The sequence below is a fragment of the Brachyhypopomus gauderio genome, chromosome 18, assembly GCF_052324685.1.
Source record: "Brachyhypopomus gauderio isolate BG-103 chromosome 18, BGAUD_0.2, whole genome shotgun sequence".
Taxonomy (NCBI): Eukaryota; Metazoa; Chordata; class Actinopteri; order Gymnotiformes; family Hypopomidae; genus Brachyhypopomus; species Brachyhypopomus gauderio.
In genome coordinates, this window is record NC_135228.1 from 13,117,090 (window position 1) to 13,136,065 (window position 18,976).

An 18,976-nucleotide genomic window follows, 5' to 3' on the forward strand; every position below is an offset into this window, starting at 1 on the left:
ATTATTTTTTTTGTCATGAATAACTGGATGACTTTTGGTTTGCGGCACTAAAGGGTTTCAGCATGAATGAGTTGCCATGAATTATTAATTTCTCAATTTGGGGATTTTGGGATAACCAGAAGGGTTCGAGTCATCAAGAGGAATGGACTAGTCTGAGAGACCCGGTCTCCCAGAGGGCTGTGGTGGTCTTCTTCTCATCTCCGCCGAAATGTTGAAATCATACATGGATTTTCCTTGAGATGACGTAACGTTGCCTGCTGCATTGATCTCAGCAGTCACTGGATTAAATATTTGACCATATTTAACATTTTTAAACATTTAAATGTTCAGTATGTCTGAAACACGTACTGTGAGAGGTGCTCGGACCTGTGTCTCCCAGCTGCTGTTCTCGGTGCTCTCCTCCGCGTAAGGCTGTTCACACTGCCACAGGAGCGAGCTGCCGCCAGCCCGCCGGCCCGGCTGGAGGTCCATTTGTCTTCCTTTGCCCTCCTGACAGCTGTCAGTGACAAAGCCATGTCAGCGTGGCGAGCCCTTTCAGACCCTTTCACAACCATGCAGACCCTGCGGGCCACCACCGCCAGATGTCTGCCTCTTCTCTCTCTCTCTCTCTCTCTCTCTGTCTCTCTCTCTGTGTCTCTCTCTCTCTCTCTCTCTCTCTCTCTCTCTCTCTCTCTCTCTCTCTCTCATCTCACCCATACACTTCCAGTACTTTTCTCTCCCACTCACCACTGTCTATTTGAGGTTTTTATTTGTAATGTACTTTTTCAAACTTTTTTTTTTTTTTTTTTTTTTGATGGAAGTCATGTTTCTGACAGCCAATAACAGGCTGTAATTAAAAACCAGGCTCCCACACCATGGCAACGGCAGTGCCTGCTCGGCTCAGAGGACTGTGGGTAGCACTACAGCAGGCCCCACAGGCCACAGCCACGTCGAACGCCTGGCAGGCCCTGACGGAGTGAGCCGCGTACTCCTGTATGTTCCTCCGTGTTGGTGAACCGTGGGTCTACGGTGCAGGGGATGGTTCTAAACCAGACCACCCTGGCCCGTTCTCAAATTCTCTCGCTCACGCGCTCTAAAGTCATATTTAGACAGCAAGGTTTGTTTTCTCTCACTTCTTGCTGTCGTTTCATTGTGTTTTTCTCTCAGTTCGGGGTGATTTTTTTCCCCCCTCCCCCTTTCAGCATGTTCTCTCTCTCTCTCCCCCCCAGGCATGCCCCTCCCCCTTTCAGCGTGTTCTCTCCCCCCCCCCCCAGGCATGCCCCTCCCCCTTCTGCCTCCATTACATCACTCCTTTGTCACACAGGTTGGGTAGCGATTCGGGGGCAAATAAAAAATGTTTTTCACAAAACCATCTGACCATATCGCTGGAGTTGGCCTCATCATGGCAGAGGACAGGCTCCATTTTCAACCCCCCCCCCCAATCATTAGGCAGGTGAGGATTAATCATCGTTAGAATGTGACCCATGTGCCAACCTTTTCGCCCTTTTCTCTCCTTGATTAGTTCCTGCTCCTCTCTCTCTCTCTCTCTCTAACTGCTGCAGTTAAAACGCACACCGTTTCTTCCTCCTCTTGCGGAACAGGCAGCGTTCATGTGGTGCCCATAATTGTGCTACCGACACTGCCGAGTCTCGTGGGGTGCCGTGGTCCTCGCTCGGCATGCTGGGACGGCGGGTGCCTTCCCCTCTTCTGTCCGCAACACCTTTTTTCCCTTCACTCCTCTCGCCAGAACAGCCTGTCGCCGGTGGCAACAGTGAATTAAACCAAAACGGACATCTCTTAGTTATGTAGGCTATTTTTGGCACATTAAGGATTAAGGAGGAAGTTGTGGAATATTTAGAATGTATTGATTTATTTTAGTTAGTAATTAGAAGTGAAGAATCGCAGCCGTCTGTGTTTTTCTGTACTGCTGAAGACCAAACGTCCTGCACCAATGTCATCAGCAGTCACAGGACAGCATGTGACCTGCAGTGACTGGGTGATACTTGTGCTCGTGTTTTTATAGCACAGTGACCGCCCCTGAGAAACACTGCAACATCACAACACACTGAGCAGCAATGCCACAAGACCTCTTGCACTAAAATGGAGGGATAGGTTTGCGTTCTGTTGGTAGATATGAAATGAAAATGAAATGAAATGAAAATGAAATGTGCCATATTTTGTCAATTGTGATTTTTACACCCCAATCGAAATTTGTCCTCCGCTTTTAACCCATCTGTGCAGTCAGAACACACACACACACACTAGTGATTACTAGGGGGCTGTGGATCAAACGTACCCAGAGCGGTGGGCAGCCCTAGCCCGGCGCCCGGGGAGCAGTTGGGGTTAGGTGCCTTGCTCAAGGGCACCTCAGTCATGGCCTGTCTGGGAATCGAACCCACGACCCTCCGGTCACAAGACTAGTTCCCTAACCGCCAGGCCATGACTGCCCCCTATATGATATGATAGATATGGAACACGTTCAGGGGCTCGTCTGTTATTCGATCTCTGCTCTTGATTGGTTGATTTTCGTCCAAGCTATCCAACTGCACCACTAATGATCCAAATTAATGCCTGAAGATTGAGAGAGAAGCTTTTCCTGTTCTGTTTATATCAGTCTCTGTTAATTGAGTCTGGTCGTTTAATTGAGTCTGATTGCACAATACAATACAATACAAGATATTTGATTAGCTAGATTGTTTGGAGACATTCTACTGACCTTTCCTGCTAGCATGGAAGCACATTCCACAGTAAATTATCATAAGAGAACAGGTAGGTGTGTGTGTGTGTGTGTGTGTGTGTGTGTGTGTGTGGGTGTGGGTTGGGTAGATAATAACCATGTTTGCTTGCAAGGCAGTGGCTGTTTTAGGATCAATCAAACTTCATTTATTATGTAAAATCTAATAAAACAAAGTCAATAAATGTAATTTGATATTCTACTTCTGATGTATTTTAGATATCATTTTATAGCTATATTATTTATATTTACAGAATAAGCGTGCATCAGAAGGCCTCCAGTAGTATAATACATTTTTGCTACTTTTTGCTTCATTTTGCTTTGTTTTGATCTGTGAACTTACACTCAGGATGATATTCCATGATAATATATTCACAGCACCAGGGTAGGCAATCCTGGATGACCTTGAAAGGCTTCCAACATTAAACTCTCTTTCCACTGTTATCAAATCCACTTTTACTCTTAACTCCGAGTTGACTTGGCACCCTGAATCACTGAAACCACAGAAACTGGTTACCAAGTGATTCCTCCTAAACCCTCTCTGAATACTGTCCTTTCTGGTCTTTATGCAGTGCATGTGTGTAGCATTTCAGTCTTTTTATGCAAATGCTAATTCTGCCTTCTGATTAAAGGGCATTTGTACCAGCCCAAGCATAAACGGTCTCTCATTAATCCAAGATGCAGTTCTGTTTCGCATATGGCTTTAGTTTCCGAGTCTGCAGGCGATAGTTCGGAAATGTTTGATAGATTTGGCTTTCTGGGGGGGGGGGGTGCACTCAGTCATGGATATGGGAAAGATTGGCCACAGCGAACCTCCAAGAGACAATCGCATTAGTAGCTGATGCTCGGGCAGACAGCGAGGTAATCGTAGACGACATGGTCCAAAACAGGCCCGGTGCGGCGGGCAGAGCCCCTGCCTGAGCTGCTGGCTTGGAGCATTTCTCCCCCCGCGTCTCCTGCTCCTTGGCACCTCCCCGTCTGCGACGTAACCGGCTCCGGAGGAAGACGACGGCCTTCGCTCGCTTCCTCCATGCGCGCTGACCTCGGCCTTCTGTACTTCTCCGTTCTTTCTCCCATCTTTCTCCAGTGCTTTGTCCTCTTTGGTGAGGGGACCGGCGTTGTTCGCGTCCTTCCCGTCCTGTGAGACAATGAGGAAAACAAATGGCCCCCCTCCCCCAACACCCGGGGCCAACCCGCCATCCAGCACGTACCGAAGCCCATGGCCACCACTCTCGATGCACCGATGTTTTAAGCTGCATTTCTGGGTCACGAGTCTTTTATGAATCTACAATAGTGGGCTTTAAAAACGAAATTATTTATAGCCCCATGATGAAATTCTGTTCTTCTCTTTCTCTTTCTTCTCTTTCTCTTTCTCTCTCTCTCTCTCTCACTCGGCTCATCTCGCGCTATTTTTCCCGTCTCGATGAAAAGAATTAGTTAGAAATAGTTAAGATCCCTCATTTTCTCACTCCTTCCCCATCTCCTACTCCCATTAGCTCATGGCTCTTCCGGCTCTCCGTCCTGCTGGGTGCCGGCCAGCATGAGCGCAGAGACGAGCTGCGAATGAGCTAAGGGGCTGAGTCAGGACAAGGGCCTGGTGGGAACGACTGTATCTGGTGGGGGAGAGGGGCTGTGCCTGCTGATGATTAACTAGCGTACAGAGCAGGCAACTGGGACTAAGTGAATGAGGATTTACAGACTGATTTGGCAGTGCCAAAGAGGAGTGAGTTGTAGGGTAAGAGTTTAGACCCCTCCACCCAAGCCGTTTTATGGTGGTGGAGGTCATTTTAGTACTTTATTTTTAGCACGCTTTCATCCTTTAAGTGTTTTCCAACATTTTGCTACACTAGCAAATTACACATTGTTAATTGTTAATGGTAAGAATAAAACCTTGTTAATTAATACGGTAGGTATGAAAGACTCTTAATAGCTGGTTTGAAATTGCTTACGAGCGCATAGGCGTATGTGATCATGATGATCAAGTCGTGGCTTCTGTTACAATTTAGAAAGTCTGCACATATCAGGCTTCCTGCAGTGATGGTGAAAGTGAAGAGGATTAGACCCCATGTCCACCTGCTGTGCATGTCCAGCTAAATCTCAATCTAAATCTCTTCTGGTATCACGCAGCACCCCCCCCCCCCCCTCCATTTATCGTCTGTCGGTACAAATGCATATTCATGCTGCGTTATGAAAGTTAGCTTCATAAACGCGCATATATCAGTAACATGATCTCTGCGTGCAGTGATGCAGCATTAAGCCCTGAAGATCAAGTAGATCTGGGGAGGTTGGAGGAGCCATTAGCGTTTTATACTGCTTCATAGCATCGCTTATGGCCATAGACCTTCTGTTCTTGCGTTTGGTGTGTACAGTAGCGTAGCACCACACTCCCACTCATTTGTCGCTGCCGTGGGAGAACGAGATTAGCTTCGCTCTCGAATACATTGGCGTTTACCTCCATGCAAGAGTGAAACACCAAAGTCGGTGTCAATGGGCAGTATCTGGAGTGTCGCCGTTAGCCGAGTGTCCGCATGTTCTTCAAAGCAGCGGTTAACGCGAGCGAGTGCCCACCGCATACATAACGCAGCCCACGCACACACTCTGATGCCAGACCATAATGGCGCTTCGCACGACAAACCTGACGGCACCCTTGACCTAAAGTCTAGTGCTTTCTCCCTCTGTGGTTAATGTATTCTTTCTCCCCTCTCTTCTAACCTCTGAGCCTTATTAACAGAACGCTAGGTGACTTGGCACTGGGAAACGACCTGAAAGAAACTCAAATCAGCCACTGCGTGCTTTGATTTACTGCGTTGAACTGTGTTTTTAGCAGTTGCGTTCTCTCCTGGTACTGCTTTAGGCCATGGCCTACTCTGCCCTCTCGTGTATTTTAAATAGTTTGAATTTAGAAAAAAATAACCAAGTCTTCTCTTTCTTTGTGCTTTCCAGGGCCTTGTACACATATGAAGATGACAGCAATGATCTAACCCTGGCGTCAACAGGAGGTGGGTCACATCCAGCAGTCATTTACTCTAATGTTGATCTGCCACTGCTCAAATTGCAATAACTCTGTCATGGTGATTGATAACCCTCATTTGCCACGCCATGATTGTCATAATCGGCGCTGGCGTGGCGAGGCTGTTTGGCAGGAGGAGGGAGGGTGGTCTCGTTTAGGGTCGGCCTGCCGGTGAACAAAGGAGTCGGAGTTTACTTTGAAGTGCATTAGATCCAGCTGCCGTGTCCCCCCCCCCCGTAAAACGTCGCCTCATTATCCGTGTTTGGTGTCATCACATTGAACTGTGTGGGGCCTGTCTGTTGATGCATGGAAAAGCAAAACCTGCAATGTGGCGATAACCGCTCTAACGGATCAGCGCCCGGAGCGGAGCAGGCAGATCCGGGGCCGCCTTTCAGAACGGGGCCCGCTGAGGTCATCAGGACCCCTGCCTGTAGTGAGATCTGCGGTCTGCATGGCAAAAACGACACACTTTCTACTGGAGCATATATATGTCGCGCTTCCTGCTTCACATGTAGGTCCGTTATTATTAGTGAGAACACAAACGCAGCTGAGCTGCTTCCTGTTGTTATAACCTCTTTTATCTGAGTGAAGGGAACGGCCGCATTTGCTAGACGCTTATAATTACATCATCTCCCCAGCCCCTCACCTGCCAGGGCGGTGGGGTTCTGGCTGGAGCCTTTAAGCTCTCAGTACGAGACGGGATGCGAGATACTGACCCAGCTATCTGCACAGGGGGTCCTTCAACTTCAGATGGTGCCTGCAGAGGAAAGTTTTCCCCACAAACACAATGCCCAAGTCCTGAGATACAGTGTCAGTGGGGATTCTCCATGGAATTTCTCTTTATCCTGGGAATAGGCTTGGTCTATTTCCAGAAACCAGGTAATCCAGAAGCGTCTGCCTGCGGGTTGTGAATGGAACCGATTCTCGTTCCCCATTCGGCAGCCCCGTTCCCGGTGCCGCTGGGAAATCTGGTGCCCGACTGTAGGGTAGAGCTCCGTCTGGCGGAACACGCAGGCCACACGCCGCCTCCAGCTGCCGTGAAGCCCGTTTGGTGTAACGTGGAATGAAGGATACGCCTTTCCGTGAACGGGTCTCACCCACCTCGCCGCTCTTGATTTGACAGATGGCGGCCTGGCAGAAATCACCGTCACCTTTGACAACAGCAGCATCATGTACGGGTTCTGCAGTCTGAAGGAGCCTCTGGCCGCACTTCCTCGCTACATCCTCATCAACTGGGTGAGTCAGACGGACGGAGGCCGTCCCTTCTCCACCAATCAGAGACTGTTCTGTGAGCTCAGTCTAAAAGCACCAGAGACGTACCTCAGACAGAGGGTGCAGAAATACTCTTAAATTCGAAGAGAAATAGTGGGTCTATTTTTGGAGTTGCTGGTGAGACTGTTCTGTTGCTTAGGAGGTGTGACGTAGCCAGTCGACCATTATGTGCAAGCCAGACTGACAGAGAGCCATTAATTTACATTGTGACAAATCAAGTCTGGCTTTACAATAAACCACTAAAGCAATTTTAACAGTCTCAATTTAACATAAGCCTAGTCTGATTAATCATTGTTGAACAAGACCTGAAGTAATGACCAAAAACCTGGTTTAGAGATGATCATCAGTGATCCTTAGTAGAATGGGAATGTACAGTATACAACATATAAAACAGTATAAAGTATATAATTATTATTCAGTATCCGATTTTGAAAAACCTCTGGGCTTTTGTCTGTGCTCAAGTATATATGGCATTTCTACACACACATTATAATCATTTAAATAGTTCTTTCTGCACTGTGCTGCAATCAGATGTTTTAGTGTCTCCAAGTGCTCATCACGCCAATCTGCATTGCCGACGTCTGTATTATTAGTGCCAAAGAGATGAGACGTTTCAAGTGAATCGTTACCTTTGGCTTACTGGAATGCCTTTTCCACACCCCATGTAATGAGCAGAAACAGGGCAGCGGGTGACTTTTGTCTTGGCGAATGCACAGTGAACGTACAGTGGTCATACAGTGCAGTGAGCGTACAGTGGTCATACAGTACAGTGAGCGTACAGTACAGTGAGCGTACAGTGGTCATATAGTACAGTGAGCGTACAGTGGTCATACAGTACAGTGAGCGTACAGTGGTCATACAGTACAGTGAGCGTACAGTACAGTGAGCGTACAGTGGTCATATAGTACAGTGAGCGTACAGTGGTCATATAGTACAGTGAGCGTACAGTGGTCATACAGTGCAGTGAGCGTACAGTGAGCGTACAGTACAGTGAGCGTACAGTACAGTGAGCGTACAGTGGTCATACAGTGCAGTGAGCGTACAGTGGTCATACAGTACAGTGAGCGTACAGTGGTCATACAGTACAGTGAGCGTACAGTGATGTTCCGTTGCGGTCTTCTATTCGTGGGGCCCTGGTCATGCATGTGTGGGTGTTGGTGCGGGATGACGGGCGTTTCGGCTCTGACGCTCTGTGTGTTCAGGTAGGGGAGGATGTGCCAGACGCACGGAAGTGTGCCTGCGCCAGCCACGTGGCCACCATCGCGGAGTTTTTCCAGGTGGGTCTCCCCAAGGTAAAGCCACTTTTTATCTCTGAAATCTATCGCACGCTTGCTGTATTTCACCACTAATCCCCTCACCCCACATAATGTTTCATCTTTATTATGTAGCACTTCCAAACTGGATATGAAACGAGGCTTTTAAACATTAGGTATTCTGGGACACACTGTGGATATATTCTGAGACATACTCTAGACTAGTTTTGAGGTTTAAGATAATTGTTTATTTATAGTAGTCTACTACCTGTTGTGAGTGTTGGCAGCATTTTGCATTGACTAATATTTTTTCATGAAATCATGTTTTGTGACATAACAGCTCCTACATTTGTCCTGTGTGTGTGTGTGTGTGTGTGTGGTATCTTCTTTCATGTTCATTTGGGGAGTGTGATTCCATTATCCCTGACGCTTTGATTATGCTCTGCAGTGGAGTAAATAGCTAGCAGCTGTGGGTGGTGCTGAGGTGGTGGGGGTGTAGCCGTCTAACTGTCCCTCTGTTCGGCACCGTGGCCTGAGAAGTGGGTCGGCTGCAGTGAGCTGAACTGAGGGCCACACCGCCTTCTATTTACCCCGTCTTCAACTGCGATGAAGGAAAAGGAGGGAAGAGGAAGAGTAGAGTAGGGGGAGGAGAGAGAGAGAGACGAGAGAGAGAGAGACGAGAGAGAGAGAGAGAGAGCCATTAGAAATGAAGCACCATTACAATCCAGAGCCTCCACTCTCTCCTTCATGTGAGCTACAGCTCTACCCTACTAATGCAGTTGTGTCCATCTCCCCACACACCCTCAGACTCAACATGCACGTTTATTCAGGTTTGTGAATACCAACTAGCGCAGAGGTTCGTGGGTTCACCTGTTTTCCTTTCATCCTCTGACTGATACTCTGAAGCCTCTCTGCAGTCTGCTGCCTGAGCTCATGCCCAGTCCCGCTGTGCCGTACACACTTACCAGAGTCCTGCCTATTCAGTGCAGGGTTGCCCGGGGTTACGCGCTTTGGCGGCACTGGCATTGATGCTGTTTTTGTTGTTATTTTTTTTTTCCTTTCCCTCTTTCTCATCAGGGAGTTGACGTCATTATCAATGCCAGCAGTGTGGACGACATAGACCCGTCTGCCATCGGGCAGAGACTGACCAATGGGACGGGGCCGACCGCCAGCCCGGTCCTTAGCCGCCTGCGAGTGAAGGACGAAGAGAACACGGAGAACGTTGTGCGTAACTGTGGAATCTGTGTGTGTGTGGGCCGATGCACACGTACGTGTGTGTGTGTGTGTGTAAACGCTCGCAGCCTCTACTGGACAGAGGGAAAATGAAGTTGTCTTGTCAAAGGATCTCTGTGAGCGTGAAGTGAGACAGACGGACTCGGCCTTGTTTCGTCTGTGAGCGTGAAGTGAGACACACGGACCCGGCCTTGTTTCTGCTGTCGGAGGGAAGCAGCCGCTGGCTCCCGTTCCCAGCCGTATTGTTAGTGCAGAGGGAACTGAAACAATGCTCCTCTCTGTGGTTGGCCAAACATGGGGGGTGGGGGAGGGAGGGTGACTCACACACTTCTAAAGAAGTTCAGCTCCTTCCGTTTGTTTGCCTCACGTCTCACGGTGACCTCCGTCACCACGGCGACCTCGTCCTTCACGTAACGAACAAACAAGCAGAGTGGGTCTGGCTATGGGGCCGTTTGAGATTAAGCAGCCCCACTCTGGCAGTCCAGAGAAGCCCAGGTCATTCTGTGTACACTAAGTCACACCGTAGCACTGTGTGACGTAGTTCTGACTCTGTAATACGGAAGCCAAGCTTGCATCCTGGGTTTACTTAAGCATGTCACGTCATTCCTGGCCAGCTGTTTACTTAGCTTCTTGCTGTGTGTTGTCTGACTGCTTTTGCCTTAGACACTGTGACCCTGTGCCCCTACGGTGTAGACCACGGCACAGTCCATCTGCCCAATTAGCTGTTGTTCACAGTTACCCCCCTCCCCCTCTCCACAGGGTACCACCTACCAAAAGACAAATGCGGAGATTGAGATGAAGAAAATCAATCGTGAGGAGTTCTGGGAGCAAGCCAAGGTAGGTGTCGGGTTTGGGGCTGCTCTGGTGAAGGAGCGCCCCCGGTGGCCAGTGCACATCAGTCTCTCAGTTTGGGCTCTAGCGAGGACGAAAAGGCTTGTTCCAGAAAGCGGCTCCTCGTAACGCTTTAAAAGTGTGCCTGCATGCAGATTTGAAGGACTAAGTGGCCAGTATTCCTGATCATCTCCTGATTTTAAGATATTTAGGGAAGAGAGGTGGTGAGAGGCCTGTGTGATTCATATGGTCTTCGGATATTTGCTTTAATTTCTGTAGCAGATTTTAACATGGGTAATCGTGCAGGTAAATAGTGGGTGGGTCTTTAACGGTGTGCATACGACCCTTTGGAACAGCGGGAAGAAGAAATGAGGAAGGAGGAGGAGAGAAGGAAGGCGGCAGAGGAGCGGCAGCGTTTCGAGGACGAGCGCATGGAGCTGGAGAGGAAGGAGCAGGAGGAGCGAGAGAAGAGATACCGGGAGAGGGAGAGACAGATTGAGGAGCACAGGTAAGAGCCCAGTACACAGACAGACATGGGTCATCCCTACGTACCGCCCGCCGCCGCCGTTAACAATCTTGTGACGTACGTGTGTGTGTGTGTGTGTGTGTGTGTGTGTGTGTGTGTGTGTGTGTGTGTGTGTGCGCGTGCTTTAACAGGAAGAAAATTCAAGACGAGGAGCAGGCCAGAGAGAAATCAAGGCCTCAGCCTACGATTCTAAGAGTATGTATGCTTTGTCTGCTACGTGCGACTTTAGTGTTATTACTTTATTTACTTTGCGGGATTGAAATGTTCTGTAGGGATATTTACACTCGTTCTTTAATGTTTTCTAAGGTCACCTAGGGGGCTGCCCTTGCCCTTGATGCACATGCATGGGGCATCTCAGTGCAGCTGTGTATTAGGTAGCTAGGAGCCATTTGAGGGTATTTTTATGCAGAAAATAAACTTTTTTTTAAGCAAACAAAAAGACTTTGTCTGAAAAAAAATGTTTTTCTCATTTTTAAGCCCTGTTAATGGACATATGGATATCTCAGGAGGCTCTGAAAGGAGGCTTCCAGTGAATTCATTTTATAGAAAAGCACTTGAAAACCGTTCTTAAGGAGATTTTAAAAAGATATTGACTATTATTAATGAATCGGTATTCGTGTTTACCAAAACATTTTCTAAATATTAAAACTTTCAAAAATGTGCTGAATTATCAAATTGGCATACCCTTACAATTCATGTATAAAATAGCTTCAAACGTACAAGAGCACAATATGTAACTGTTAACAATAAAAGAATGACGATTAGCATGCTAATCCAGAGTGCTTCATCCAAGAGGTGAAACACGTAGTAAAGCGGTTTATGCTCTTGTATACGTTTTGAATAACATTGTCACACACATGATGAGTACACACATATTGAATTTTATTCAAGATTTAAACACAACAGCTGTTGACTGACTGTAATGCAATGTCGCTGAAAAGTTGACCGTATCAGAACTAACGTAATCATCCGTTACTTGGGATTCTTCAAAATAAATGTTACTAAATCAAAATAAATGTTACTAAAGGTGACAAGGGATTACGACTTATGCCGCAACAGGCATGCCGAATTTGAGGTCAAATTTGTAATGATACAGTTTAATATGGGCAATAAAGTTGTATTTTAACGGTTTAAGCAATAGCTGATAAACTTATCATTTATCATTCAGATACATTCAGGGAAATGTTATTTTCACTTTAAAAAAAGACAGAATGGATGTTTAATATCTCAAAACCTATCTTAAGTACACAAAACAAATAGTTATTTGTCGTTATAACAGCATTAAGGTAGCAGTAAAACACAAGTGGTTAGCAGTGAAACCTGCAATAAAAACCTTTGCTGTGAAGAGCCTTATCCTATTAGATGGGTAATCATAATGTCCCGAATTAGATCACGTTAAATAAGTAGATTATACAGGTGGATCACGTCTCAAGACCGTTAGTGGCTTGAAGATTCAAATGTTGACTTGGGATGTGGGGTTTTTTTTGAGGTTTGTAGCTCGTAACGACTACCATAAGCTAGCTCGTTTTTGTTAGTGTGTGCATGGTCTCAAATAGACTTCCTTCGATATTTCAGCTGCGTTTCTATTAACTGCAATGTAACAGCCCTCTGAACCGAGACACGGAAGACCACTCAAATCTATATACCGCATATTTCTATGCGGTATAGCTAGGTTTGATAGCTCAGTGTTTCATCATGATGTTAACACTTGCGTGGAAAACTGTGATTGCAGTGATTTGATGGTGCGGCTTACTTAGTTTGAACAGTTAATTCCGAATAAATTAAACTGTCAGCGATGTAGCTATTCTAAGATAATCTTTTTAAGTCGTCAGCAATATTGTAAAATCTGTCGGTACATTGTTTTAACTATGATGAACAATTCCTCAAAAAAGGGAGAAAAGCTACTCTTTGTTGCCCTCTGCAGGACACTGAGGGTGTTTCCTTTTCTCTTCAGACAGAACCCAGCAATGACGACCAAGATAAAAAAGAGTCAGAGGTCGAGGTGGGTTGATTTGTAAGTTCAACATACCTTGGCGTTGTAAAAAACACAGAAACTGTGTTTGCTGCAAGTTTCTGGGCAGCCTCCGGTTGAATACAAGCGGTGAGAAATCTGGCCCGGATGTAGGCCAACTTGGTACTGTGGAGGCAAAACATTCTTCTGGGGTTCGCATGTGGGTCAGTGGGATTCCTCTTAGTGATTCAGGAGCATGGCCGTGTGTGAAAGTAGCAATATTTCACAGCAGCCGTGTTGCTTTTACACAAGACAATGTAGGGCAAATATAAAGGTATAGCACACACCAGTACGCTTTGTCACGTTTTTTGGCTTGACTTGACTAAGCTGTAGGTTTGAATGCTGTAAGCAGCTTGATTCCACCCACTTTTCCGTTTTACACAATACTACACGAATGTTGCAGGACATGACATCACTCCTGTCCCTTATTCAACCGGTGCATGTGAAGCAGGTTTCCTTTAGTCTGCTTTAATGGTGAAGTAATTAGAAACACGAACACGCTGATCATATCACACTGCCCGGACTCTCTGCTCCTCGTTGTTGTGGAAACATACACTAACTGTCGTTCTAGGCATGCGTGTCATTTTGCATCTGATTGCTTGTAGTGTGCGTGTAGTCCGATTTATATTAGACGGATGAGTTGAGTGTGCGTATGAACACCTCGGCCTGAATCCAGAATTGTAACTACTTTGATCGGGTCTGTGAAAATTGCTTGTGAGTAAACGTAGCCGATGTATCGGCAGGAGGCGGCCGCCATCATCGCCCAGCGGACGAGCAACCCGCGGGAGTACTTCAAGCAGAGAGAGAGGGCCGTGTCCAGCAGCATGGATGCCTCGCCCGTCTCCGCCCACAGGACCGGTAAGGTGGAGGGAAGGGGGGGGAGGTGGGGGTGGAAAGGGGGCGGGGTTTGGAGAGGGAGGTGGGTGGTGTCGAGGTGGGGTTTGCTGAATCAACACAAGAGTCTTGGTTTGTCCTGTCGCGCGTCCAAGCCTCAATCTGTTCATGTCTTGCAAATTCAACAACCAGTGTGGAGGTCGTCTGCCTGCGTGTGGCGGGGAACCCTCTCATAGCAGAAGGCAAGAGAGAGAGAGAGAGAGGGAGCGTGCTGTTCTGGAAAGCCTCAGATGGGGATCGTGTAGCTCTAGGGAAGCCCTCCTTTCTGTAGGGAGCAGGGACACCACATGACAACAGCAAAGTTGCTGTGTGCTGTTCAGACTGACAGGAGCAGTTACTTTCATCAAACACAGACATGAATGGATTGCTGTGGGTTTGTGGTTAAAGCAGCAACCTTATTTGAGGTGGTGCGGAGAGAATTCTTGATCACCAAAAAATGGCACACATGATTAGCCTGTTAGCCCTGTTAGCTCTACTGTTTCTGCAGGGTGTGAAGACATCCCACTAACAGCTTCTTTTTTTTTTTTCTTCCTGTCTCTCTTTCTCTCATCATATTTTCATTATTCCACTCTTCATTCTGACCTTTTGGTTATGACTTCATTGTTTGTTTGTTTGTTTGTTTGTTTGTTTGTTTGTTTTGGATCTTTTTTTTCACCTCTCCTGATTTCCTGTCTCCTAATGACCCTCGACATGTTCTCTGCCTCTAACCCACTGACAACAAACTAACCGGCGCCGTCTCCTCTATTCCTGCGTCCGTCGTCCACGACATGTCCGCCTCATCTCCGCCACTCTCCTACTCCCCTTCGGCATCTCCTGACGCCTCCCCCCACCTCCCCCGTCCCTCTTTTCTTCTCCATGTCTGTCCTTCGTGTGTGTGTTCGCGTGTCCCCCCCGCCGGGTCCTGTCTCCTGTCTCCCAGGCCGCTTGGATAGTCCGTTCTTGAGGCAGAAGCACAATCCATGCGAGACCAGCCCGCCCCCCTTTCTCACCCCGCCCACTGGGCGCCGGCAGCTGGGGACGCCTGGTAGGTACTGGGCCCATCGTAGGCGGCCTTGCCCGCACAGGAGCACCAGCTAGTAAACTCCCCTCTCCCTGAAACCCCCTTCTCCCCCAGGTCCTAGTTTCCCCCAGCCGCTGCCTCGTTGACAACAGCACTTACTAGAGCTGCACTGCACTGGAGTGTATCTGACAGGCCACATTTTAATGATCCTCCCTGTGTGGATGGCTGCACAACTGCCACAAAACTGCACAGGTGCTACACACTGCCACGTCCCTCACTGAAAACCTGGGCTCTCCCAGAGCGACAGTTTGAGCCATCGGTAGCTTTGGTGGCTCCCGAGGTAAGCGCTTGTAGAGGGGTGCGCTCTGGTCCCCGAGGCCCACTGAGTCAGGAACTCCACTTCTCAGAGATCTCAGCGTTCTCATCTCCGCACGGCGGCCCCGTTTATGTCCGAGTGGGTCTGCGTGCGCTGTGCCTGTTGTCCTGCGTAAACTTTGTGGAGGTGTAAAGTGTGTTTCTTTTTGAAGCCTTCCTACACACACACACACACACACACACACACACACACACACACACACACACACACTGTCCTGGCTCGGCCCGTGATTCCACAGGGGAGGCCAGTTTCCTGTTGAATCTCACTAACGCTCCCCACTCCCTCTCCCTTTGTGCTGACACACTTCCTGTGATGGACGGCACGGGCTCCGCCTTACGCCCCGCCCCCCCGGGCTGCGTCCTGCTGGCCCGTGAGTGTCTGTCATCCAGCACGCGTGTCCTCCCTTTGTTGTCTTCTGACTCACGGTGTGTGTTCTGTGACTATAAACAGCAGCCCCATCCTCCGACACACACACACACACACACACACACACACTTTTTGCATCCCATCACTCAAGTCACTAAGACGCTCTCTTACCTATTGAAATAACCCTAGGCACTGTGGATTTGCCCTAAAGTGGGAACCTTTCTCAAGAGGCTGCTGTTTCCATGTGTACACAGTGTTCCATCGCCGTGGTCAGTTAGTTTATATGTACTATCCATTATGTAAGCAACTCATTCCGCAGAAAATTCTCCTACATAGTGTGTTTGGGCTTGGACACTCGTGTGATTGGTCGAAAATGGTTGTGCCCGTCTTTCGAGTGCTAATGCACATCTGTTTTTTTCTTTATTTCATCATTTCTTTCTATAATTGTGGAGCAGAATTTAAGTTAATTGTACTTTTTGTTGAATTTTTAAAATCTGTACAGATGCTATCGATTCGCCTGTCTGCATGACCCCTTGGGGAAATCTTTGGCATCAGTAGTGCAAAGTTTGAGTAATTCAGTGAAGTTTCAGTACAGATTTCAAGGCTTGATGACGGTGCCTCAGTGATCCATCAAATACCAAACTGCTTCCCTCTCTCCATTGGGTTGTTTTCGTCCTGAAGCGTGAGACGGCCGGAGGGGAGTGAGCCTGCAGCCGCGTGTCTGCCGACACCGGACGGACCGGCGCCGCGTGCGCCTCTAGATCACTGAGATACAGTCATGCTTTTCCTTTACTTGGTGCCAAATGTTTGCAAGCACTTCACCTCTCCGTTGTCCGCGGCAACACCTGCACGCACGGAACGGCGATTCGTGTTCCTCCCTTCTCTGTAAATCTAGTCCCTCGTTCCGACTGGCCGGTGTTCGCCCGCGGGCGTGCATGCGATTTGTGGCGTTTTCACACCTGCACGTTCGAGTCGCGCCGCGTTCAGCGCCAGCGGCGGTCGGGGAAGACGCCACTAACTCCACTAACGCGCTCCGCGTGTCATCGGCGTCGCCTTCCTCGTCATGGCGACCCATCGTCATGGGGGTGATCTTTTGGCCCGCGGCTGGTCCTGCTCACTGAGGGTGCGCTTTCTCTGTGCTCTCCTAGACGACGAAGGCGGCTTTGAGTGCAACCTGCCACCCATGTCGGCCACGTCCATTCCCAAGATCGCCATTCAGGAGGACAAGGAGGAGATCATTGAGGATTGGGGTAAGACTGGGAGATGAGGATTATGCCTATGCTACATGTTTAGATTTCAGTGCTTCTGTTTGCTTAATACAGCAGGCAGTATTTAAAACCACAAAAACAGAGATCAATCAATCATTTAGGATAGAGAGTATCATTACATGGATGATATTATGTTATCTTACCATCTGCTGCAAAAGTTCTATTGCAGATCTATTGTTACCGTGCTTTAAGTTTCAGTTGGACCAGCCGTTGTAAAACAGCTGTGTCAACAAAATCTTCTATTACCTTCTCAGGATCATTATTTTTGCCTGTCCCCCGACATGCCTGCTGCTTGTAGTGGTTTGATATTGCTTGTTTTTTCAAAAAGCAATAACCCACTAAATAACCTAGCCTGTGTGAAGTTGAATGGACGGAGACACACACACACACACACACACACACACACACATAGATATAAAATGGTCCTCCAGATAGACCTCAAAATTTATCCATCATTTTTGACAAAGGAATGTTTAAATACTTAATCGTAAGTTATTTAAGTGATTCACACAAAAGTCTCAGCAGGGCCTCCTCAGGGAGGCAGGTTGATTTAGTTCATAAATGCTCTCCAGAACATATGAAGCACTCTCCATTCACCTAAATGAGCTCCACCGCTGGGTGGATATTATTGCTTCAGTCACCCCAGCTCCACCCTCCCCTGTCCCGATCAGCCTTCATCAACCGGGCCCAGACGCCGTGCCCTGGGACTCATTTCTTTGCAGTCTTCATTTGCCTTCACATCTCACTGGCTTCCTCTCCACCTGGGCCAAAATGTTCTGCTGGGAGTTAAATTACTCTTTGGTATCAGAATAGTGATGAACCGTGCCTACAAATGTCTTTTATAATGCCAGTGGTCCCTCGGGATGGGGGGGTGGTGTGTGTAGAGTAGTTGTTATTTTGGGTGGTATCACAGATGTTCAGCAGATGGGGGAGGGGGTGGAAGGAATATACAGAACATTCAAAGCAGAACATTGAAAATGAGTCCACATGTGTGACCTTCCTGTCCCCCAGTCCCTGAGTCACCCCAGCGAGCGCCGGTGCAGGAGTGTGGCCCTGCCAAGCCCGTCCAGAGCGTGGCGCCACAGCCCCCCTCCACGGATCTGCCCTATGCAGGTGAGGACGACGGACCGCTCGACCCGTGGGATAGCGCCCCGATACCTCCCGCCGCCGTCACTCCGGCCGCCTGCCTCGTGGACCTGATGTCCGACTCCCCCGAGCCGCTCCCGCCAGGCCCGAACCCCGACGTCCCCCAGTCCTTGCTCAGCTTCGACGAGGTGCTCGATGCCCCCTTCTGCCCGGGACCGGAGGACGACCCCTCCAGCCTGGTGGATGTGGATGTGGCCGGGTCGCACCAGATGACCCTGAGCTACCAGCAGGCTCTGCAGCACGCCTCCGCCTCCGACAGCCAGGACCTGGAGGACAGCCAGCTGCTGATTACCAACGGAGACTCACTGCTCAAAGAGGGGACCCAGGTCAGTGCAGGGACACGCTGATCACAGAGGGGACGCAGGTCAGTGCAGGGACACGCTGATCGCAGAGGGGACCCAGATCAGTACACTGCTATAGCACCACAAGGTGTTTTAAGAAGAGATTCTTTTTTGGGGTCACTTATAAACAATGTCTCATTAGCACTTTGATCTGTTCCTCTTTATTTGGCTGGAATGAGAGTTAGGTACTTTAGGTCTAACGTGCAGATTTTACCATTGTATTCTTGTCAGGTCTTCTATACAAAGGCAACAGCTCTTTAAGGCGGCTGACTTGCTTTAATCGTTTATTAAGTAATTCATTTGTTTTGCCACTAGATGGCAACAAAGCACCCACTAGTAGCTCCTTGCTTGTCTGTGAGCCATTGCCAGTGCATAGAAAACATAGTAACTAATTGTGTAACTAATTGGACTGTGAAACATGATGATGTGGACACTCAATGCAAAATCTTGATACGTTTGAGTGGTCACTTTAATGAATGAGTATTTGAGTTGTGTTTTGTTTTGTAACAGGCGAGTGAAGGCTACTTCAGCCAGTCCCAGGAGGAGGATTTTGCCCAGTCTGACGAGTGCACTGCGAAAGTGAACCCAACGCCAGTATTTTATAACAAACCACCAGGTAAGACGCCATGACACCTCGCAATAAGACTAAATTAACGTCGAACCCGAACATCATTGTTATTGCTTCGAAGACCTCCATGTTGCACATTTGGTTGACTGTGACAGGTTTGCCCTCCTT

At 48.3% G+C, this 18,976-nt stretch overlaps 1 protein-coding gene across 5 annotated transcripts in view; it reads left to right on the forward strand.

The window, feature by feature from the left end:
- dbn1 (drebrin 1) overlaps window positions 1-18,976 on the forward strand; it is a 47,740-nt gene that overhangs the window by 26,592 nt on the left and 2,172 nt on the right. For 2 of the 5 annotated variants that reach the window (XR_013122016.1, XM_076979334.1), the window contains exons 2-14: window positions 5,657-5,712; window positions 6,847-6,959; window positions 8,198-8,287; window positions 9,326-9,472; window positions 10,241-10,318; window positions 10,669-10,820; window positions 10,970-11,033; window positions 12,763-12,840; window positions 13,593-13,707; window positions 14,663-14,767; window positions 16,643-16,735; window positions 17,765-18,225; window positions 18,751-18,856. Coding sequence is in view for 4 of the 5 variants with exons in the window: in XM_076979334.1 (XP_076835449.1) it covers window positions 5,657-5,712; window positions 6,847-6,959; window positions 8,198-8,287; window positions 9,326-9,472; window positions 10,241-10,318; window positions 10,669-10,820; window positions 10,970-11,033; window positions 12,763-12,840; window positions 13,593-13,707; window positions 14,663-14,767; window positions 16,643-16,735; window positions 17,765-18,225; window positions 18,751-18,856 (1,658 nt within the window). In the remaining variant the exon portion in view is untranslated. Of the gene's footprint in view, window positions 1-5,656; window positions 5,713-6,846; window positions 6,960-8,197; window positions 8,288-9,325; window positions 9,473-10,240; window positions 10,319-10,668; window positions 10,821-10,969; window positions 11,034-12,762; window positions 12,841-13,592; window positions 13,708-14,662; window positions 14,768-16,633; window positions 16,736-17,764; window positions 18,226-18,750; window positions 18,857-18,976 lie in introns of all 5 variants that reach the window. The other 3 variants (XM_076979335.1, XM_076979336.1, XM_076979337.1) reach the window with 3 other exon arrangements.